Raw genomic sequence first — 25,004 nt, forward strand, 5'->3', positions numbered from 1 at the left:
CTCGGCCTCCTCCAGTGGTCCCCTGCATCTCAAGATGCCAGTCTCCAGCCAATTCGATTCACACCACGTAATTAAGAAAGCAAATATAATGTTGTCATTTATCTCAAGAGGCTTGGAATACAAAAGCAGGGATGTACTTCTGAGGCTTTATAAAGCACTGGTTAGGCCCCATTTGGAGTACTGTGAGCAATTTTGGGCCCCACACCTCAGGAAGGACATACTGGCACTGGAGCGGGTCCAGCGGAGATTCACACGGATGATCCCAGGAATGGTAGGCCTGACATACGATGAACGTCTGAGGATCGTGGGATTATATTCATTGGAGTTTAGGAGGTTGAGGGGAGATCTGATAGAAACTTACAAGATAATGAACGGCTTAGATAGGATGGACGTAGGGAAGTTGTTTCCATTAACAGGGGAGACTAGGACGCGGGGGCACAGCCTTAGAATAAAAGGGAGTCACTTTAGAACAGAGATGAGGAGAAATTTCTTCAGCCAGAGAGTGGTGGGTCTGTGGAATTCATTGCCACAGAGGGCTGTGGAGGCCGAGACGTTGAGCGTCTTCAAGACAGAAATTGATAAATTCTTGATTTCTCGAGGAATTAAGGGCTATGGGGAGAGAGCGGGTAAATGGAGTTGAAATCAACCATGATTGAATGGTGGAGTGGACTCGATGGGCCGAATGGCCTTACTTCCGCTCCTATGTCTTATGGATATCAAGAAACAGCTGATGGTACTGGATACTGCAAAGGCAATGGGCCCTGATAACATTCCAGCAATAGTATTGAAGACGTGTGTTCCAGAACTTGCCACTCCCCTAGCCAAGCTCTTCCAGTACAGGCACTTACCCAACAATATGGAAAATTGCCCAGTTATGTCCTGTACACAAAAAGCAGGACAAATCTAACCTGGCCAATTAACGCCCAGTCTACTCTCGATCATCAGTAAAGTGATGGAAGGGGTCATCAACAGCCCTATCAAGCAGCACTTGCTCAGCAATAGCCTGCTCAGTGATGCCCAATTTGGGTTTCGCCAGGGTCACTCAGCTCCTGACCTCATTACAGCCTTGGTTCAAACATGGACAAAAGAGCTGAACTCCAGAGGGGAGGTGAGAGTGACAGCCCTTGATATCAAGGCCGCATTCGACCGAGTGTGGCATCAAGGAGCCCGAGCGAAACTGCACTCAATGGCTATCAGAGGGCAAACTCTCTGCTGGTTGGAGTCATACTTTAAGAAAGAGGTTGTGCTGGAATCTTTGAATGGCATCAAGATAGATAAGTCACCGGGTCCGGATGGGATTACCCCAGGTTACTGTGGGAGGCGAGAGAGGAGATTGCAGAGCCTCTGGCAATGATTTTTCCGTTGTCGATGGAGACGGGAGAGGTGCCGGAGGATTGCGGATGTGGTTCCTATTTTCAAGAAGGGGAATAGGGATAGCCCAGGAAATTACTGACCGGTGAGTCTAACCTCAGTGGTTGGTAAACTGATGGAGAAGATCCTGAGGGACAGGATATATGAGCATTTAGAGAGGTTTAGTATGCTCAAGAATACTCAGCATGGCTTTGTCAAAGGCGGATCGTGCCTTACGAGCCTGGTGGAGTTCTTCGAAAATGTGACTAAACACATTGACGAAGGGAAAGCGGTAGATGTGGTTTATATGGATTTTAGCAAGGCGTTCAATAAGGTCCCCCATGCAAGGCTTCTAGAAAAAGTGAGAGGGCATGGGATCCAAGGGGCTGCTGCCCGGTGGATCCAGAACTGGCTTGCCCAAAGGATGTGGAGATGTGGGCGTTGGACTGGGGTGAACACGGTAAGAAGTCTCACAACACCAGGTTAAAGTCCAACAGGTTTATTTGGTAGCAAATACCATACAGTTTTTTTTTTAACTGGTCGGTGCAACATCGTGGGCCGAAGGGCCTGTTCTGCGCTGTAATGTTCTATGTTCTATGTTCTATGTTCTATAAGCTTTCGGAGCACTGCTCCTTCATCAGATGGAGTGGAAATGTGCTCTCAAACAGTGCAAACAGTTTGCACTGTTTGAGAGCACATTTCCACTCCATCTGACGAAGGAGCAGTGCTCCGAAAGCTTATGGTATTTGCTACCAAATAAACCTGTTGGACTTTAACCTGGTGTTGTGAGACTTCTAGCCCAAAGGAGGCAGAGAGTGTGTATAGATGGGTCTTTTTCTAAATGGAGGTTGGTCGCCAGTGGTGTGCCCCAGGGATCTGTTCTGGGACCCTTCCTTTTGTCATTTTCATAAATGACCTGGATGAGGAAGTGGAGGGATGAGTTGGTAAGTTTGCCGACGACACGAAGGTTGGTGGGGTTGTGGATAGTCTGGAGGGATGTCAGAAGTTACAGAGGGACATAGATAGGATGCAAGACTGGGCGGAGAAGTGGCAGATGGACTTTAACCCAGATAAATGCGTCGTGGTCCATTTTGGTAGGACAAATGGGATGAAGGAGTACAATATAAAGGGAAAGACACTTAGTACGGTAGAGGATCAGAAGGACCTTGGGGTCCGGGTCCATAGGACTCTAAAATCGGCCCCGCAGGTGGAGGAGGTGGTTAAGAAGGCGTATATCAATCGAGGGATTGAGTTTAGGAGTCCGGGGATAATGATGCAGCTATATAAGACCCTCGTCTGACCCCACTTGGAGTACTGTGCTCAGTTCTGGTCGCCTCATTACAGGAAGGATGTGGAAAAGATTGAAAGGGTGCAGAGGAGATTTACAAGGATGTTGCCTGGATTGAGTGGCATGCCTTATGAGGATAGGCTGAGGGAGCTCGGTCTTTTCTCCTTGGAGAGACGAAGCATGAGGGGAGACCTAATAGAGGTATATAAGATGTTGAGAGGCATAGATTGGGTGGACCCTCAGAGGCTTTTTCCCAGGGTAGAAATGGCTGCTACGAGAGGACACAGGTTTAAGGTGCTGGGGGGTAGGTACAGGGGAGATGTTAGGGGTAAGTTTTTCACACAGAGGGTGGTGGGCGAGTGGAATCGGCTGCCGTCAGTGGTGGTGGAGGCGAACTCAATAGGGTCTTTTAAGAGACTCCTGGATGAGTACATGGAGCTTAATAGGATGGAGGGTAAAAGGTAGGTCTAGAAGGTAGGGATGTGTTTGGCACAACTTGTGGGCCGAAGGGCCTGTTTGTGCTGTAGTTTTTCTATGTTTCTATACTTGGCACATGGGAAGGTGGCTGTGGATGGTCAGTCACCTCAGCTCCAGGACATCTCTGCAGGAGTCCCTGAGTGGAGCGTCTTAGGCCCATTGCTTCATCAATGACCTTCCCTCCGTCATAAGTTCAGAAGTGGGGGTGTTCGCCGATGATTGTGCAATGTTCAGCACCATTCGCAACTTCTCAGATACTGAAATAGTCCATGTTCAAATGCAATAAGATCTGGATAATATCCAGGCTTGGGTTGGCAAGTGGCAAGTAACATTCGTGCCACACAAATGCCAGGCATTGACCATTACTGAATCCCCCACTGTCAACATCCTTGGGGTTATCATTGACCAGAAACTCAATTGAACTCATCACATAAACACAGTGGCTACCAGAGCAGGTCAGAGACTATGAATACTGCGGTGAGTAACTCACCTCCTGACTCCCCAAAGCCTGTCCACCATCTACAAGGCACAAGTCAGGAGTGTGATGGAATACTCCCCACTTGCCTGGGTGGGTGCAATTCCAACAACACTCAAGAAGCTGAACACCATCCAGGACAAAGTAGTCTGCTTGATTGGCACCACATCTATAAACATCCAATCCCTCCACCACCGACGCTCAGGAGCAGCAGTGTGTACTGTCTACAAGATGCACTGCAGCAATTCACCAAAAATCCTTAGACAGCACCTTCCAAACCCACGACCACTTCCATCTCAAAGGACAAGGGCAGCAGATAAATGGGAACCCCACCACCTGCAAGTTCCCCTCCAAGCCACTCACCATCCTGACTTGGAAATATATCGCCATTCCTTCACAGTTGCTGGGTCAAAATCCTGGAATTCCCTCCCTAACGGCATTGTGGATCAACCCACAGAACATGGACTACAGCATTTCAAGAAGGCAGCTCACCAGCACCTTCTCAAGGGCAACTAGGGATGGGCAATAAATGCTGGCCAGCCAGCGACGCCCATGTCCCACAAATGAATCAAGAATTTTTAAAAAGTAATTAACACCTATTAGCGATCACTTTCAATTAGTTGACAGATAATCATCATTACCAGGTAGTTTCTATGAAACTATGTGAAGATTTTTATGATTTGATATATTATTGTCACATGTATTACTTTAGTGAAAAGTATTGTTTCTTGCGCGATATATAGACACAGCATACCGTTCATAGAGAAGGAAAGGAGAGAGTGCAGAATGTAGTGTTACAGTCATAGCTGGGGTGCAGAAAAAGATCAGCTTAATGCAAGGTAGGTCCATTCAAAAGTCTGATGGCAGCAGGGAAGAAGCTGTTCTCGAGTCGGTTGGTATGTAGCCTCAGACTTTTGTATCTTTTTCCCGAAGGAAGAAGATGGAAGACAGAACGTCCGGGGTGCATGGGGCCCTTAATTATGCTGGCTGCTTTTCCGAGGCAGCGGGAGGTGTAGACGGAGTCAATGGATGGGAGGCTGGTTGCGTGATGGACTGGGCTTAGTTCATGACCCTTTGTAGTTTCTTGCGCTTTTGGATAGAGCAGAAGCCATACCAAGCTGTGATACAACCAGAAAGAATACTTTCTATGGTGCATCTATAAAAATTGACAAGAGTCGTAGTGGAAACGCCAAATTTCCTTCGCCTCCTGAGAAAGTAGAGGCATTGGTGGGCTTTCTTAACCATAGCATCAGCGTGGGTGGACCAGGACAGGTTGTTGGTGATCTGGACGTCTAAGAACTTGAAGCTCTCGGCCCTTTCTACTTCGTCTCTGTTGATGTAGACAGGGGCATGTTCTCCTTTACGCTTCCTGAAGTCAATGACAATCTCCTTTGTTTTACTGATATCAAAGGAGATTATTGTTGTCGCACCAGCTTACCAGATTCTCTACCTCATTCCTGTACTCTGTCTCGTCATTGTTTGAGATCCGACCCACTATGGTGGTGTCATCAGCAAACTTGAAAATCGAGTTGGAGAGGAATTTGGCCACACGGTCGTAGGTCTAAGGAGTGGAGTAGGGGGCTGAGAACACAGCCTTGTGGGGCACTGGTGTTGAGGATGATCGTGGTGGAGGTGTTGCCTATCCTTACTGACGGTGGACTGAGAGTTAGGAAGTTCAGGATCCAATCGCAGAGGGAGGAGCCGAGGCTCAGGCCATGGCGTTTAGAGATGAGTTTTGTGGGAATTTTAAAATTCCAAATCAGAGTTTGACTGTTAATCTAAATTACAGCTCGGGAAAAACTTACCAGAGATTCCCTACCCGTACTAGAACCCTGATTTAACTCTCACTCCTCGCCACACTCCCTTGCTCATTCATCGCTCTGCAAACCTTTGCTCTCCAAACAGATATCCAATTTCACTTTGAAAGTTCGTATTGAATCTGCTTCCACCACCCTTTCTGATCATCATAATTCTGTAAAAACAATGCTTCCTCATGCTGACCTTGATTCTTTTTTCAATTTTCTTAAATGCATCTGTGCTCTCTGGTTACCAATCCTTCCGAGTGTTGAAAACCTTTCTTTACTCTATCAAACCCTGTCATGATTTAAAACAACTCTATTAAATCTGGTCTACTTCTGCTCCTAATTTGTATGTTTGTAGAACTCCAGCTTCTCCATATTACTGAACTCACTTATCTCTAGTAAATTTCTAACAAATCTGCCCTGCAACTTTTTGGGTGGTTACACTGCAACAACTTGCCAAGGCTTCTTCAACAGCACCTCCCAAACCAGCAACCCCTACCACCTAAAGGACAAAGGTGGCAGTTCGTGGACACTCCAACTGCAAGTCACAGATTCCGGACTCAATATATCACTGTTGCAGGAGTGGAGAAATACAATGTCCACCACCAAAGGTGGCCTGATAGCACTATTACTGGTCAAGCTGGCTGAGTCCTCAAGGACAAATTTGCCAAACTGGGTCTATGGCAGATGGTGAGAACACCAACAGGAGGAAGAAAAAAGTACTTAATCTCATTCTTACCCTAATCTACCTGACACAGGTCCATCTGTCCAAGACAGGATTGGTGATCATCACACAGACACTGGTGATGGGGCAGTGATCCGAAAGCTCGTGCTACCAAATAAACCTGTTGGACTTTAACCTGGTGTTGAGAGACTTCTTATTGTGCCTACCCCAGTCCAACGCCGGCATCTCCACATCAAGTTGCGCACCTATGAGATACTGTGGGCAATCAGCAGCAGTTACCATTTCACCATAATCCGTAACCTCACGGGTCAGCATTTTCTTCACTTTACCATTACCAAAAAGTCAGGGTGAAAACCTTTTCCATCAATGGAGTGTGGAAGAGCATGCGAGAAGCTAAAAGTTAGGTGTCAACCTGGTGAATGTATAACAAAAGATTCCATGAATGCTAAACAACATTTAAGGATGGGCAGAGGCAAGCAATCCCACACCAATGGATCAAAGTGATGCCACATCCAATATGATGGCCGCACGGTGACACAGTGGTTAGCACTGCTGCCTCACAGCGCAAGGCATCTGAGTTCAATTCCAACCTTGGGTCACTGTCTGTGTGGAGTTTGTACATTCTCCCCGCGTCTGTGTGGGTTTCCTCCGGGTGCTCCAGTTTCCAACCATTGTCCAAAGATGTGCAGTTTAAGTGGAATGGCCATGCTAAGTTGCCCCTTAAGTGTCCCAGATGTGGGGGTTAGGGGGATCAGCAGGGTAAATATGTGGGGATAGGGCCTGGGTGGGATGCTCTGTCGAAGAGTCGGTGCCGACTCAGTGGGCCAAATGGCCTTCTTCTGCCCTGTAGGATTTCTATGATTTCTATGAATTGCGGCAGACAATTAAACTAATTATGGGAAAAAGTTCCACAAGCAGCCCCATCCTCAATGACGCAGGTACCCAGGATATCAGTGCAAAAAACAAGGGTGAAACTCTCCACTAGCTGTAATCATACTGAGCACATATTGCCACTCCTTTGAAAACCCATTTATTATTTCCATTACTAGACTTTTGGGTTCCCTGTTATATTAGCTACTGTTCCCACCTTTCTCTCTGTCCTTCAGTTCTCCTTTAGCATTTTACATTTATCTTGGTTCATGACTGTATCGTGAACTTGACAGTTATAAGCCTCTTTTACAGAATGATCAAGAAAGAGAGTGGTCTCAACTCTCCAACTAACACTGGCAATAAGGCAGAGAAAACAAAAGATGAGGAAAATAGAATGAAGACTAAGAATGCACTTAAATATAGAACACAATTCACCCGCAGTTTGCTGTAGAATTCATCCAGGACCAAGCTCATGGAGCGTGTCAGATTGCTGGCAAATGTCGTCTCCTGGTTCAGTGCATCCTGAAAAGTTTCAAAATCTTTCATCCATTCCACGGCAAAGCAATGGTCCACAATGTCAACCTACAATCACAGCAACAAAGTATTTATCAATCTACAATCACAGCATTAGGCTTTCTTATAGAACATAGAACAGTACAGCACAGAACAGGCCCTTCGGCCCACGATGTTGTGCCGAGCTTTATCTGAAACCAAGATCAAGCTATCCCACTCCCTATCATCCTGGTGTGCTCCATGTGCCTATCCAATAACCGCTTAAATGTTCCGAAAGTGTCTGACTCCACTATCACTGCAGGCAGTCCATTCCACACCCCAACCACTCTCTGCGTAAAGAACCTACCTCTGATATCCTTCCTGTATCTCCCACCATGAACCCTATAGTTATGCCCCCTTGTAATAGCTCCATCCACCCGAGGAAATAGTCTTTGAACGTTCACTCTGTCTATCCCCATCATCATTTTATAAACCTCTATTAAGTCTCCCCTCAGCCTCCTCCGCTCCAGAGAGAACAGCCCTAGCTCCCTCAACCTTTCCTCATAAGACCTACCCTCCAAACCAGGCAGCATCCTGGTAAATCTCCTCTGCACTCTTTCCAGCGCTTCCTCATCCTTCTTATAGTGAGGTGACCAGAACTGCACACAATATTCCAAATGTGGTCTCACCAAGGTCCTGTACAGTTGCAGCATAACCCCACGGCTCTTAAACTCCAACCCCCTGTTAATAAAAGCTAACACACTATAGGCCTTCTTCACAGCTCTATCTGAGCTTCTTCTGCTGAGATTGGGAACAGACGGCTTTCTAGTCTAACAAACCAGTCACACATGCACACATCAACTGCTCACTGCATCACATTCCTTAACCCAACCTCTCAACATATTCTTTAATCACATTTATCCACCCACTGCCCATGCTCACTTAACTTTCTTCCCATATCCTTCATCTACCCCAACAACATTGCCCCATCAAACACTCCCAGGGCAAGTAGTTAGATCCAACTACTTGTGATTAGATCCAAAGCAAGGCTCCCCTTTACCCTGCCCCTAAGTATACCCAACACCCACCTTTCGAAGGCTGATCTACTACCATCCAGCTCAGTATTTCCGGTTATCCACTCCAGCCATTTTGTAGCCTTATTAACTGGGGTGAGACTCCATTGGACCCAGTCACTATTGCTCCTTTATAACCAGCAGAAGGCTTTAACTCTTTCTGGCTGGGACACCTCTGAACACAAGCCAAGGGGTGAAAGAGGTCACCCCTACATGGACCCAACTGGGTGAAGGTAATTCTTACCTTATTCATGACGACGATGAATGGCAGTCTGGTCTTGTAGAGAATACTAAAAGGGGAGAGAGTGACATTACAATTTAACTCAGTGTTATTGCATATCCATAAACGGACAATCCAATGCACTTACTAAAGGGATGTTCCCAGGTATCTGCTGCCTTTGTCCTTCTAGATGGTTGTGGCTGTGGGTTTGGAAAGCACTAAGGAACCTAGTTAGTTCCTGCAGTGCATCTTGTATATGGTACACACGGTTACTAATGTTTGTCAGTGGTGGAGGGATTGAATGTTTGTGGAAGGGATAGCAATCAAGTGGGGCTGATTTGTCCTGGATGTTGAGTTTCTTGAGTGTTAGAACATAAGAACTAGGAGCAGGAGTAGGCCATCTGGCCCCTCGAGCCTGCTCTGCCATTCAATAAGATCATGGCTGATCTTTTTGTGGACTCAGCTCCACTTACCCGCCCGCTCACCAAAACCCTTAATTCCTTCACTGTTCAAAAGTTTATCTATCCTTGCCTTAAAAACATTCAATGAGGTAGCCTCAACTGCTTCACTGGGCAGGGAATTCCACAGATTCACAACCCTGTGTGTGAAGAAGTTCCTCCTCAACTCAGTCCTAAATCTGCTTTCCCTTATTTTGAGGCTATGCACCCGAGTTCTAGTTTCACCCGTCAGTGAAAACAACTTCCCTGCTTCTATCTTATCTATTCCCTTCATAATCGTTTATGTTTCTATAAGATCACTCCTCATTCTTCTGAATTCCAATGAGCATAGCCTCAGTCTCTCTTCATAAACCAACCCTCTCAACTCCGGAATCAACCTAGTGAATCTCCTCTGCACCCCTTCCAGTGCCAGTATATCCTTTCTCAAGTAAGGAGAACAAAACTGTACACAGTACTCCAGGTGTGGCCTCACCAGCGCCTTATATAGCTGTAACATAACCTCACTGTTTTTAAACTCCATCCCTCGAGCAATAAAGGACAAAATTCCATTTGCCATCTTAATTACCTGCTGCACCTGCAAACCAACACCTTGAGATTCTTGCATAAGGACACCCAGGTCCGTCTGCACAGCAGCATGTTGCAATTTTTTACCATTTAAATAATAATCCATTTTGCTGTTATTCCTACCAAAATGGATGACCTCACATTTGTTGTTGGAGCTGTACTCATCCAGGCAACTGGAGAGAGTGTTCCATCACTCTCCCGACTTGTGGACAGGCTTCGGGGAGTCAGGAGCTGAGTTACTCATTGCAGGATTTCTCGTCTTTGACCTGTGCTTGGAGCCACATTACTTATATGGCTAATCCAGTTCAGTTTCTGATCAATGGTAACCCACAGGATGTTGATATTGGGGGAATCAGTGATGGCAATGCCAATGAAAATCAAGGGGTGATAGTTAGATCTCTCTTGTTGGAGATGGTCATTGCCTGGCACTTGTGTGGCACAAATATTATTTGCCACTTGTCAGCCCAAGCCTGCATATTGTCCAGGTCTTTCTGCATTTGGACACAGATTGCTTCAGTATCTGAGGAGTCACTAATCGCGCTGAACATTGCACAATCAGCAGCGAACGCCATTTCTGATCTTAAGAACAAAAAGAACAAAGAACAGCACAGGAACAGGCCCTTCAGCCCTCCAAGCCCGTGCCGCTCCCTGGTCCAAACTAGACCATTCTTTTGTATCCCTCCATTCCCACTCCGTTCATGTGTCTATCTAGAGAAGTCTTAAACGTTCCCAGTGTGTCCGCCTCCACCACCTTGCCCGGCAGCACATTCCAGGCCCCCACCACCCTCTGTGTAAAATACGTCCTTCTGAGATCCGTGTTAAACCTCCCCCCCTTCACCTTGAACCTATGACCCCTCGTGAACGTAACCACCGACCTGGGAAAAAGCTTCCACTGTTCACCCTATGCCTTTCATAATTTTATACACCTCTATTAGGTCACCCCTCATCCTCCGTCTTTCCAGTGAGAACCACCCCAGTTTACCCAATCTCTCCTCATAACTAAGACCCTCCATACCAGGCAACATCCTGGTAAACCTCCTCTGCACTCTCTCTAAAGCCTCCACGTCCTTCTGGTAGTGTGGCAACCAGAACTGGACGCAGTATTCCAAATGCGGCCGAACCAACTTTCTCTACAACTGCAACATCAGACCCCAACTTTTATATTCTATGCCCCGTCCTATAAAGGCAAGCATGCCATATGCCTTCTTCACCACCTTCTCCACCTGTGACGTCACCTTCAAGGATCTATGGACTTGCACACCCAGGTCCCTCTGCGTATCTACACCCTTTATGGTTCTGCCATTTATCGTATAGCTCCCCCCTACATTAGTTCGACCAAAATGCATCACTTCGCATTTATCTGGATTGAACTCCATCTGCTATTTCTTTGCCCACATTTCCAGCCTATCTATATCCTTCTGTAGCCTCTGACAACGTTCCTCACTATCTGTACTTACTGATCACCCCAGTTACACCTTCTTCCAGATGGTTTATATAAATCACAACAGCAGAGGTCCCAATACAGAGCCCTGCGGAACACCACTAGTCACAGGCCTCCAGCCGGAAAAAGACCCTTCCACGACCACCCTCTGTCTTCTGTGACCAAGCCAGTTCTCCACACATCTAGCCACCTCCCCCTTTATCCCATGAGATCCTACCATTTGCACCAACCTACCATGAGGGACTTTGGTCAAACGCTTTACTAAAGTCCATATAGACGACATCCACAGCCCTTCCCTCGTCAACCATTCTAGTCACTTCTTCAAAAAACTCCACCAGGTTAGTGAGGCATGATCTCCCTCTCACAAAACCATGCTGACTATCGTTAATGAGTTTATTCCTTTCTAAATGCGCATACATCCTATCTCTAAGAATCCTCTTCTACAACTTCCCTACCACGGACGTCAAGCTCACCGGCCTACAATTTCCCAGGTTATCCTTCCTACCCTTCTTAAATAACGGGACCACATTAGCTATCCTCCAATCCTCTGGGACCTCACCTGTGTCCAGTGACGAGACAAAGATTTGCGTCAGAGGCCCAGCGATTTCATCTCTCGTCTCCCTGAGCAGCCTTGGATAGATTCCATCAGGCTTTGGGGATTTGTCAGTCTTTATATTCCCTAAAAAACCTGACACTTCCTCCCTTGTAATGGAGATTTTCTCGAAAGGGTCAACATTCCCCTCCGAGACACTCCCAGTCAACACATCCCTCTCCTTTGTGAATACCGACGCAAAGTATTAAGAACATAAGAAATAGGAGCAGGAGTAGGCCATCTAGCCCCTCGAGCCTGCCCCGCCATTCAACAAGATCATGGCTGATCTGAAGTGGATCAGTTCCACTTGCCCGCCTGATCCCCATAACCCCTAATTCCCTTACCGATCAGGAATCCATCTATCCGTGATTTAATCATATTCAACGAGGTAGCCTCCCCTACCTCAGTGGGCAGAGAATTCCAGAGATTCACCACCCTCTGAGAGAAGAAGTTCCTCCTCAACTTTGTCCTAAACTGACCCCCCTTTATTTTGAGGCTGTGCCCTCTAGTTCTAGTTTCCTTTCTAAGTGGAATCTCTCCACCTCTACCCTATCCAGCCCCTTCATTATCTTATAGGTCTCTATAAGATCCCCCCTCAGCCTTCTAAATTCCAACGAGTACAATCCCAATCTGCTCAGTCTCTCCTCATAATCAACACCCCTCATTTAGGATCTCCCCTACTTCTTTGGGCTCTAAGCATAATTCCCCACTTTTGTCCCCGAGAGGTCCAATTTTTTCCCTGACAACCCTTTTGTTCCTAACGTATGAATAAAATGCCTTGGGATTCTCCTTAATCCTGTCTGCCAAGGACATTTCGTGACCCCTTTTTGCCCTTCTAATTCCTCGTTTGAGTTCTTTCCTACTTTCTTTGTATTCCTCCAGAGCTCCCTCTGTTTTTAGCTGCCTGGACCTAACGTACGCCTCTCTTTTCTTTTTGACCAATCCCTCAATTTGCCTGGTTATCCACGGTTCTCGAATCCTACCCTTCCTATCCTTCTTTTTTACAGGCACATGCCTATCCTGCAGCCCTAACAACTGTTCCTTAAAAGACTCCCACATGCCAGATGTGGATTTACCCTCAAACAGCCTCTTCCAATCAACAGCTGCCAATTTCTGCCTAATCCCACTAAAGTTAGCCTTCCCCCAATCCAACACCTTACCCTTGGGACACCACTCATCCTTTTCCATCACTATCCTAAAGCTAACAGAATTGTGTTCCCCTACCGAAACTTTGAAGACCTGACCGGGCTCATTCCCCAGTACTAGGTCCAGTATAGCCCCCTCTCTAGTCGGGCTATCTACATATTGTTCCAAAGAACCTTCCTGTACGCATTTTACAAATTCCTCCCCATTCAGACTCCCAGCCCTACGCGATTTCCAGTCTATACCAGGGAAATTGAAGTCTCCCACGACAGCAACCCTATTTTTCCTGCACCTACCCATTATCTCCTGACATATCCGTTCTTCCACTTCCCTTGAGCTGTTGGGGGGGCCTGTAGTACACCCCCAACATAGTGACTGCGCCCTTCCTGTTTCTGAGCTCCACCCACAGTGATTCTCGTTACACAACCCTTCTGAATTGTCCTCCCTCTGCACCACTGTAATATGCTCTCCAACTAATACTGCTACTCCCCAACCTCTTTTGGCCCCTCCTCTGTCTCGCCTAAAACACTTGCACCCCGGAATATTTAGTTGCCAGTTCTGTCCCTCTTTCAACCAAGTCTCTGTCACCGCAACCACATCCAAATTCCTCGTAAGCATTAAGGCCCTAAGTTCATCCGTCTTACCTGCTACGCTCCTTGCATTGAAGTAGATGCACTCCAGACCTCCAGGCCCAGTGAGGTCATCCTCCCCCAAAGTGCTCTTCTTCTTTGCCAGCCTTGTCCCAGCCCCAAGCTCGTCCCCAGCCTCTACACATGTAGACATAATTTTTTGATCCCCACTCCCCTGCCATATTAGTTTAAACCCACCCGAACTGCACTAGCAAAACTCCCAGCCAGGATATTCGTGCCCTTCCAATTTAGTTGTGACCCGTCCTTCTTGTACAGGTGCAATCCTCTCTTGAAAATTTCCCAGTGATCCAGGAATATGAAGCCCTCCCTCCTGGACCAGTCCTTTAGCCAAGCGTTCAATTGTACTATCTCCCTATTCCTAGCCTCTCTGGCCCTAGGCATTGGGAGCAGCCCAGAGATTGCCACCCTGGAGGCCCTACTTTTTAGCCTACTTCCCAACTCCCTGAATTGCTCTCGTAGGATCCCCCTGATCTTCCTATCTACGTCATTTGCACCAATGTGTACAATGACATCTGTTTCTTTATCCTCCCCTTTTAATATGCCTCCTATCCGCTCGGAGACATCCAGTACCCCAGCACTAGGTAGGCAGAATACCATCCTGGAGTCCTGTTCGCACCCACAGAATCGCCTGTCCATGCCTCTAACCGACGCGTCCCCCACCACTATTGCTCTCCTAATCCCTCTCTTTCCTTTCCGGGCCACAGAGCCTGATGGAAAGAAGGTCATTGATGAAGCAGCTGAAGATGACTGGGCCTAGGACACTGCCCTGAGGAGCTCCTACAGTGGAACATAGGAATTAGGAGCAGAGGTAGACAAATTCAGCCCTACTAGCCTGCTCCGCCATTCAATCAGATCATGGCTGACCTCTCCCTGGTCTCAAATACACCTCTCCACCTTTTCCCCATATCTCATCATCCCTTTATTAGAAATATATCTATCTCCTTCTTGAAACCATTCAACAATTCAGACTCCGTGCTATGGGGCAGCGAGTTCCACAAATTCACCACTGTCTGCGAGAAGTAGTTCTTCCTCATCTCAGTTTAAAATCTATCACCTCTTGTTCCAGATTGCCCCATAAGAGGAAACATTTGGTCTACATTTACACTATCAATCCCTTTTAAAATTTTATATACCTTGATCAGATCCCATCTTATCCTTCTAAATTCCAGCAAGTATAAGCACAAACTGTTTAATCTCTCCTCATACGTCATCCCTTTCATCCCCGGAATCAATCTGGTGAACCTCCTCTGAACGGCCTCCAATGCCACAACATCCTTCCTCAAATAAGGAGACCAAAACTGGACACAATACTCCAGATGTGGTCTCACCAACACCCTATACAATTGCAACAACACTTCTCTACTTTTATACTCCAGTCCTTTTGCAATAAATGTCAACATCCCATTTGCCTTTTTTATTGCATGCTGCACCTGCATACTGACTTTCTGCAATTCATGAACATAGACACCCAGATTCCTCTGCCCGGACACATTTTGAATCTGCTTTCCATTTAGGTAATAATTTGCCTATACTTTCTGCCAAAATGGACAACCTCATGCTTATCCACATTAAACTCCATCTGCTAAATTTTCACCCATTCTCCTAGCCTATCTATATCCGTCTGTAAAATCTTTATATTCTCTTCGCTGACTGCTTTCCCACCTATTTTAGAATCATCCACAAACTTTGCTACGTTACACTCTGTCCCTGCTTGCAGATCATTTATGTAGATTGTAAACAGTTGAGGTCCGAGGACTGACCCCTGCGGCACCCCGCTAGTTACATTTTGCCAGCCAGAGAAGGACCCATTTATCCCAAACCTCAGCTTTCTGTCAGTCAGCCAATCTTCAATCCAATCCAGTACTCTACCCCCAATCATCTATGATCTCAAGTTCAGGATCAGTCTTTTATGTGGCACCTTGTCAAACACCTTCTGGAAGTCCAGATCTACCACATCCACAGGTTCCCCACATCATTGTATTAATGTTCCTTTGCAGCTTCCTTTGGTTCTCAGTTATTTATTATCCCTTCCATTTTACAATTATCTACAAACATACCCAATATCCAAATCACTCAAATCAGAGTGACAAGTTTCTCACAGAGCCTGGGACCATACCTGCATGCGTACAGCATGTTAGACATGAAGGTAACTGGGTTTGTGCTGCGCGATGTGTCCATCACATAGACGACAACTGTGGAGAAGGTGGAGGCCTGTGAGGAAGATCAGTGTTAATGTAAGATACAGGAGTATGATCAGGCTACAACAAAAAACCTACAGAAAGGCTGCGAGGACATTTGGCCTTTAAACTGGCACTAAATATGGACAGATGCATAGGTGGGGCTGGGAACATGGCGGGGAGGTGGGGGCTGGGATATTATCCTCAATATACCCAAATCCCACACACCCACCTTCACTGCCAACTAATGTCCCCAGCCACCAACTACCCACCATTCACCATGAGACCATAAGACATAGGAACAGAATTAGGCCACTCGGCCCATCGCATCTGCTCCGCCATTCAATCACGGCTGATATTTTTCTCATCCCCATTCTCCTGCATTTTCGCCATGACCCCTGATCTCCTTATTAATCAAGAACCGATCTATCTCTGTCTTAAAGATACTCAATGACCTAGCCTCCAAAGCCTTCTGCGGCAAAGAATTCCACAGATTCACCACTCTCTGGCTGAAGAAATTCCTCCTAATTTCTTCCCACCATATATTCTTCCCCATCTACATGCCTTTTGCCTCACTATCCTCAGCCCCACCTGTACACTTCACCCCATAAATCCATCTACACATCTGTCCCCAAAATCCCCAACCCCACCTACCTACATTCTCCTCCACATTTGATAGTTTGTTTAAAAATGGTCTTGTACCAGAGGACTGGCAGATAGCTAATGCAATTTCTATAATTAAGAGGGACAGACTGTGTTCAGGGAATCATAGAGCAGACAGTTTGACATCAGTGATAAGAAAAGTAATGGAATTCTTACTAACAGAACCAAAGACCATCTAGAAATTGGGAAATGAACTATGAAGAGTTACTATGGATTCTAAAAGGAAAAATCTTGCATGACCAAACTTATTGAATTTTTTGAGGATATAAGGAGGAAGAGAGAGCATATCCACAGATCTCTGAAGGTTGCCACTCAAGTGGATAGAGCTGTGAAGAAGGCCGATAGTGTGTTAGCTTTTATTAACAGGGGGTTGGAGTTTAAGAGCCGTGGGGTTATGCTGCAACTGTACAGGACCTTGGTGAGACCACATTTGGAATATTGTGTGCAGTTCTGGTCACCTCACTATAAGAAGGATGTGGAAGTGCTGGAAAGAATGCAAAGGAGATTTACCAGGATGCTGCCTAGTTTGGAGGGTAGGTCTTATGAGGAAAGATTGAGGGAGCTAGGACTGTTCTCTCTGGAGCGGAGGAGGTTGAGGGGAGACTTAATAGAAGTTTACAAAATGAAGTAGGGGATAGATAGAGTGAACGTTCAAAGACTATTTCCTCAGGTGGATGGAGCTATTACAAGGGGGCATAACTATAGGGTTCATGGTGGGAGCTATAGGAAGGATGTCCGAGGTAGGCTCTTTACGCAGAGAGTGGTTGGGGTGTGGAATGGACTGCCTGCAGTGATAGCGGAGTCAGACACTTTAGGAACATTTAAGCGGATATTGGATAGGCACATGGAGCACACCAGCATGATAGGGAGTGGGATAGCTTGATCTTGGTTCCAGATAAAGTTCGGCACAACATCATGGGCCGAAGGGCCTGTTCTGTGCTGTACTGTTCTATGTTCTATAACCATGGCAAATGGAGGGGTGGGGGCTGGGTAAGATGCTCTATAGAGAACTGATGCAGACTTGATGGGCCAAATGGCTTCTTTCTGCACAGTAGGGATTTTATGGTTTCACAACAGGGTAGGTAGACAACTGTAATGCTGTAACTGTAACTAATCTGGATTTTCAAAAAGGCCCAGAACAGAAGAATTGAATATGGTCAGAAAATGAGGTCAGGGGACATTGGTGTTCTACAAGGATCAGTACTGGGACCAAAGAACAATACAGCACAGGAAACAGGCCCTTCGGCCCTCCAAGCCTGTGCCGCTCATTGGTCCAACTAGACCAATCGTTTGTATCCCTCCATTCCCAGACTCCTCATGTGACTATCCATTTGAGTCTTAAACGATGCCAGCGTGTCTGCCTCCATCACCCTACTTGGCAGCGCATTCCAGGCCCCCACCACCCTCTGTGTAAAAAACGTCCCTCTGATATCGGAGTTATACCTCGCCTCTCTCACCTTGAGCCCTCGTGATCGTCACCTCCAACCTGGGAAAAAGCTTCCCACTGTTCACCCTATCTATACCCTTCATAATTTTGTACACCTCTATTAGGTCTCCCCTCATTCTCCGTCTTTCCAGGGAGAACAAGCCCAGTTTATCCAATCCCTCCTCATAGCTAAGAGCCTCCATACCAGGCAACATCCTGGTAAACCTTCTCTGCATTCTCTCTAAAGCCTCCACGTCCTTCTGGTAGTGCGGCGACCAGAACTGGACGCAGTACTCCAAATGTGGCCTAACCAGCATTCTATACAGCTGCATCATCAGACTCCAGCTTTTATACTCTATACCCCGTCGTATAAAGGCAAGCATACCATATGCATTCTTCACCACCTTCTCCACCTGTGCTGCCATCTTCAAGGATTTGTGGACTTGCACAGCTAGGTCCCTCTGTTTCTATACTCTTGATGGCTCTGCCATTTATTGTATAACTCCCCCCTACATTAGTTCTTCCAAAATGCATCACTTCGCATATATCTGGATTAAATTCCATCTGCCATTTCTCCGCCCAATTTTCCAGCCTATCTATATCCTGCTGTACTGTCCGACAATGTTCATCGCTATCCGCAAGTCCAGCCATCTTCATGTCATCCGCAAACTTGCTGATAACGCCAGTTACACCTTCTTCCAAATCATTTATATATATCACAAATAGCAGAGGTCCCAGTACAGAGCCCTGCGGAACAAAATATTAGGTCTACAAGTGTAGAGGCTGGGGACGAGCTTGGGGCTGGGACAAGGCTGGCAAAGAAGAGCACTCTGGGGAGGATGACCTCACTGGGCCTGGAGGTCTGGAGTGCTTATACTTCAATGCAAGGAGCGTAGCAGGTAAGACAGACGAACTTAGGGCCCTAATGCTTACGAGGAATTTGGATGTGGTTGCGGTGACAGAGAAATTGGTTGAAAGAGGGACAAGACTGGCAGCTGAATATTCCAGGGTACAAGTGTTTTAGGCGAGACAGAGGAGGGGCCAAAAGAGGTGGGGGAGTAGCAGTATTAGTTGGAGAGCATATTACAGCATTGCAGAGGGAGGACAACTCAGAGGGGTCGTGTAACGAGTCACTCTAGAACATAGAACATAGAACATTACAGCGCAGAACAGGCCCTTCGGCCCACGATGTTGCACCGACCAGTTAAAAAAAAACTGTGACCCTCCAACCTAAACCAATTTCTTTTCGTCCATGAACCTATCTACGGATCTCTTAAACGCCCCCAAACTAGGCGCATTTACTACTGATGCTGGCAGGGCATTCCAATCCCTCACCACCCTCTGGGTAAAGAACCTACCCCTGACATCGGTTCTATAACTACCCCCCCTCAATTTAAAGCCATGCCCCCTCGTGCTGGATTTCTCCATCAGAGGAAAAAGGCTATCACTATCCACCCTATCTAAACCTCTAATCATCTTATATGTTTCAATAAGATCCCCTCTTAGCCGCCGCCTTTCCAGCGAAAACAATCCCAAATCCCTCAGCCTCTCCTCATAGGATCTCCCCTCCATACCAGGCAACATCCTGGTAAACCTCCTCTGCACCCTCTCCAAAGCCTCCACATCCTTCCTGTAATGTGGGGACCAGAACTGCACACAGTACTCCAAGTGCGGCCGCACCAGAGTTGTGTACAGTTGCAACATAACGCTACGACTCCTAAATTCAATCCCCCTACCAATAAACGCCAAGACACCATATGCCTTCTTAACAACCTTATCTACTTGATTCCCAACTTTCAGGGATCTATGCACACATACACCTAGATCCCTCTGCTCCTCCACACTATTCAAAGTCCTCCCGTTAGCCCTATACTCAACACATCTGTTATTCCTACCAAAGTGAATTACCTCACACTTCTCCGCATTAAACTCCATCCGCCACCTCTCGGCCCAACTTTGCAACCTGTCTAAGTCTTCCTGCAAACTACGACACCCTTCCTCACTGTCTACCACACCACCGACTTTGGTGTCATCAGCAAATTTGCTAATCCACCCAACTATACCCTCATCCAGATCATTAATAAATATTACAAACAGCAGTGGCCCCAAAACAGATCCCTGAGGTACACCACTTGTAACCGCACTCCATGATGAATATTTACTATCAACCACCACCCTCTGTTTCCTATCCGCTAGCCAATTCCTGATCCAATTTCCTAGATCACCCCCAATCCCATACATCTGCATTTTCTGCAGAAGCCTACCATGGTGAACCTTATCAAACGCCTTACTAAAATCCATATATACCACGTCCACTGCCTTGCCCCCATCCACCTCCTTGGTCACTTTCTCAAAAAACTCAATAAGGTTAGTAAGGCACGACCTACCTGCCACAAAACCATGCTGACTATCACCTATCAATTCATTACTCTCCAAATAACTATAAATCCTATCCCTTATAATTTTTTCCAACATCTTGCCGACAACAGAAGTGAGACTCACCGGTCTATAATTCCCGGGGAAGTCTCTGTTCCCCTTCTTAAACAATGGGACAACATTCGCTAACCTCCAATCTTCTGGTACTTAGAAACAGGAAGGGCGCAGTCACTATGTTGGGGGTGTACTACAGGCCCCCCAACAGCCCAAGGGAAGTGGAAGAACGGATATGTCAGGAGATACTGGATAGGTGCAGGAAAAATAGGGTTGTTGTCGTGGGAGACTTCAATTTCCCTGGTATAGACTGGAAATCGCTGAGGGCAGGGACTCTGAATGGGGAGGAATTTGTAAAATGCGGACAGGAGGGTTCTTTGGAACAATATCTAGATAGCCCGACTAGAGAGGGGGCTATACTGGACCTAGTACTGGGGAATGAGCCCGGTCAGGTCTTCAAAGTTTCAGTAGGGGAACATGTGGCAAATAGTGACCACAATTCTGTTAGCTTTAGGATAGTGATGGAAAAGGATGAGTGGTGTCCCAAGGGTAAGGTGTTGGATTGGGGGAAGGCTAACTTTAGTGGGATTAGGCAGAAATTGGCAGCTGTTGATTGGGAGAGGCTGTTTGAGGGTAAATCCACATCTGGCATGTGGGAGTCTTTAAAGGAACAGTTGTTAGGGCTGCAGGATAGGCATGTGCCTGTCAAAAAGAAAGATAGGAAGGGTAGGATTCGAGAACCGTGGATAACCAGGGAAATTGAGGGACTGGTCTAAAAGAAAAGAGAGGCGTATGTTAGGTCCAGGCAGCTAAAAACGGAGGGAGTTCTGGAGGAGTACAAAGAAAGTAGGAAAGAACTCAAACGGGGAATTAGAAGGGCAAAAAGGGGTCACGAAATGTCCTTGGCAGACAGGATTAAGGAGAATCCCAAGGCATTTTATTCATACGTTAGGAACAAAAGGGTTGTCAGGGAAAAAATCGGACCTCTCAGGGACAAAAGTGGGGAATTATGCTTGGAGCCCAAAGAAGTTGGGGAGATCCTAAATGAATACTTTGCGTCGGTACTCACAAAGGAGAGGGATGTATTGACTGGGAGTGTCTCAGAGGGGAGTGTTGAACCATTGGAGAAAATCTCCATTACAAGGGAGGAAGCGTTAGGTTTGTTAGAGAATATAAAGACTGACAAATCCCCAGGGCCTGATGGAATCTATCCAAGGCTGCTCAGGGAGACGAGAGATGAAATCGCTGGGCCTCTGACGCAAATCTTTGTCTCGTCACTGGACACAGGTGAGGTCCCAGAGGATTGGAGGATAGCTAATGTGGTCCCGTTATTTAAGAAGGGTAGGAAGGATAACCCGGGTAATTATAGGCCGGTGAGCTTGATGTCCGTGGTGGGGAAGTTGTTGGAGAAGATTCTTAGAGATAGGATGTATGCGCATTTAGAAAGGAATAAACTCATTAACGATAGTCAGCATGGTTTTGTGAGAGGGAGGTCCTGCCTCACTAACCTGGTGGTGTTTTTTGAAGAAGTGACTAGAATGGTTGACGAGGGAAGGGCCGTGGATGTCGTCTATATGGACTTTAGTAAAGCTTTTGACAAAGTCCCTCATGGTAGGCTGGTGCAAAAGGTTTGATCTCATGGGATAAAGGGGGAGGTGGCTAGATGGGTGGAGAACTGGCTTGGTCACAGAAGACAGAGGGTGGTAGTGGAAGGGTCGTTTTCCGGCTGGAGGCCTGTGACTAGTGGTGTTCCGCAGGGCTCTGTATTGGGACCTCTGCTGTTTGTGATTTATATAAACCATCTGGAAGAAGGTGTAACTGGGGTGAACAGTAAGTTTGCGGACGACACAAAATTGGCAGGACTTGCAGATAGTGAGGAGCATTGTCAGAAGCTACAGAAGGATATAGATAGGCTGGAAATGTGGGCAAAGAAATGGCAGATGGAGTTCAATCCTGATAAATGCGAAGTGATGCATTTTGATAGAAATAATGTAGGGAGGAGCTATACGATAAATGGCAGAACCATAAAGGGTGTAGATACGCAGAGGGACCTGGGTGTGCAAGTCCACAGATCCTTGAAGGTGACGTCACAGGTGGAGAAGGTGGTGAAGAAGGCATATGGCATGCTTGCCTTTATAGGACAGGGCATAGAGTATAGAAGTTGGGGTCTGATGTTGCAGATGTATAGAACGTTGGTTCGGCCGCATTTGGAATACTGCGTCCAGTTCTGGTCGCCACACTACCAGAAGGATGTGGAGGCTTTGGAGAGAGTACAGAGGAGGTTTACCAGGATGTTGCCTGGCATGGAGGGGCTTAGTTATGAGGAGAGATTGGGTAAACTGGGGTTGTTCTCCCTGGAAAGACGGAGGATGAGGGGAGACTTAATAGAGGTGTATAAAATTATGAAAGGCATAGATAGGGTGAACGGTGGGGAGCTTTTCCCCAGGTCGGTGGTGACGATCACGAGGGGTCTCATAGGTTCAAGGTGAAGTGGGGGAGGTTTAACACATATCAGAAGGACATATTTTACACAGAGGGTGGTGGGGGCCTGGAATGCGCTGCCAGGCAAGGTGGTGGAGGCAGACACACTGGGAATGTTTAAGACTTATCTAGACAGCCATATGAACGGAGTGGGAATGGAGGGATACAAAAGAATGGTCTAGTTTGGACCAGGGAGCGGCACGGGCTTGGAGGGCCGAAGGGCCTGTTCCTGTGCTGTATTGTTCTTTGGAACACTACTGGTCACAGACCTCCAGCCGGAAAAAGACCCTTCGAATGCTACCCTCTGTCTCCTGTGGCCAAGCCAGTTTTCTACCCATCTAGCCACTTCTCCTTGTATCCCATGAGCCTTAACCTTCTTATCCAACCTGCCATGAGGGACTTTGTCAAATGCCTTACTGAAATCCATATAGACGACATCCACAGCCCTTCCTTCGTCAACCGTTTTTGTCACTTCCTCAAAAAACGCCATTAAATTTGTAAGGCACGACCTCCCTCTTACAAAACCATGCTGTCTGTCACTAATGAGATTGGTCCGTTCAAAATGCACATACATCCTGTCTCTAAGAATCCTCTCCAACAACTTTCCTACCACGGACGTCAAGCTCTCTGGCCTATAATTACCCGGGTTATCCCTGCTACCCTTCTTAAATAACGGTACCACATTCACTATCCTCCAATCCTCAGGGACCTCACCTGTGTCCAATGAAGAGACAAAGATTTCCGTCAGAGGCCCAGCAATTACATCTCTTGTCTCCCTGAGCAGTCTAGGATAGATGCCATCAGGCCCTGGGGATTTGTCAGTTTTAATGTTACCTAAAAAATCATGGAGATTCTCTCTAACAGGTCAACACCTCCCTCCGAGACACTCCCAATCAACAAGTCCCTCTCCTTTGTGAATACCGATGCAAAGTATTAATTTAGGATCTCCCCTATTTCCTTGGGTTCGAAGCATAATTCCCCTCCTTTGTCCCTGACAGGTCCGACTTTTTCCCTGACAACCCTTTTGTCCCTAACATATGAATAAAATGCCTTAGGATTCTCCTTAATCCTGTCTGCCAAGAACATTTCGTGATCTCTTTCTGCCCTTCTAACTCCCCGTTTGAGTTCTTTCCTACTCTCTCTGTATTCCTCCAGAGCTCCATCTGTTTTCTGTTGCCTGGACCTAACGTACGCCTCTTTTCTTTTTGATCAGATCCTCAATTTCCCTGGTTATCCACGGCTCTCGAATCCTACCTTTCCTATCCTTCCTTTTTACAGGCACATGCCTGTCCTGCAGCCTTATCAACTGTTCCTTAAAAGACTCCCACATGCTAGACGTGGACTTACCCCCGAACATCCTCTCCCAATCAACGGCCACCAATTCCTGCCTAATCCGGCTATAGTTAGCCTTCCCCCAATTTAGCACCCTACCCTGAGGACAACACTCGTCCTTCTCCATTACTATCCTAAAGTTAACAGAGTTGTGGTCACTATTTGCCACATGTTCCCCTACCAAAACTTTGAAGACCTGACCGGACTCATTTCCCAGAACTAGATCCTGTATAGCCCCCTCTCTAGTTGTGCTATCTACATATTGTTCCAAAGAACCTTCCTGTACGCATTTTACAAATTCCTCCCCATCCAGACCCCCAGCCCTAAGCACTTTCCAGTCTATACCAGGGAAATTGAAGTCTCCCACTACAACAACCCTATTTTTTCTGCATATATCCAGAATCTCCTGACATATCCGTTCCTCCACTTCCCGTGGGCTGTTTGGTGGCCTGTAGTATACCCCCAGCATAGTGATTGCACCTTTCCTGTTTCTAAGCTCCACCCACAGCGACTCATTACACGACCCCTCTAAATTGTCCACTCTCTGCACCGCTGTAATATGCTCCCGAACTAATACTGCTACTCCCCCACCTTTTTTAGCCCCTCCTGTGTCTCGCCTAAAACACTTATACCCCGGAATATTCAGCTGCCAGTCCTGTCCTTCTTTTAACCATGTCTCCGTCACCGCAACCACATCCAAATTCTGCATAAGCATTAAGGCCCTAAGTTCGTCTGTCTTACCCGTTACGCTCCTCGCACTGAAGCAGATGCACTCCAGGCCCACTCAGGTCATCCTGCTCCAGAATGCTGCTCTTCTTATCTAGCCTTGCCCTGGCCCCCAGCTCGACCCCAGCCTCAGTACTTACTGACCTACTGTTTTGATCCCCACCCCCCTGCAACACTAGTTTAAACCCT

The 25,004-nt window shown here is 46.8% G+C and overlaps 1 protein-coding gene across 2 annotated transcripts in view; it reads right to left on the reverse strand.

The window, feature by feature from the left end:
* Nucleotides 1–25,004, reverse strand: part of gpn1 (GPN-loop GTPase 1) — a 92,747-nt gene that overhangs the window by 16,796 nt on the left and 50,947 nt on the right. For both annotated transcript variants that reach the window (XM_078229320.1, XM_078229319.1), the window contains exons 7-9: nucleotides 15,697–15,791; nucleotides 8,757–8,802; nucleotides 7,383–7,529 (exon numbers count right to left, since the gene is read on the reverse strand). In XM_078229320.1, the coding sequence (XP_078085446.1) occupies nucleotides 7,383–7,529; nucleotides 8,757–8,802; nucleotides 15,697–15,791 (288 nt within the window). The remainder of the gene's footprint in view (nucleotides 1–7,382; nucleotides 7,530–8,756; nucleotides 8,803–15,696; nucleotides 15,792–25,004) is intronic.

This window comes from Mustelus asterias, chromosome 15 (genome assembly GCF_964213995.1).
Source record: "Mustelus asterias chromosome 15, sMusAst1.hap1.1, whole genome shotgun sequence".
Classification (NCBI taxonomy): Eukaryota; Metazoa; Chordata; class Chondrichthyes; order Carcharhiniformes; family Triakidae; genus Mustelus; species Mustelus asterias.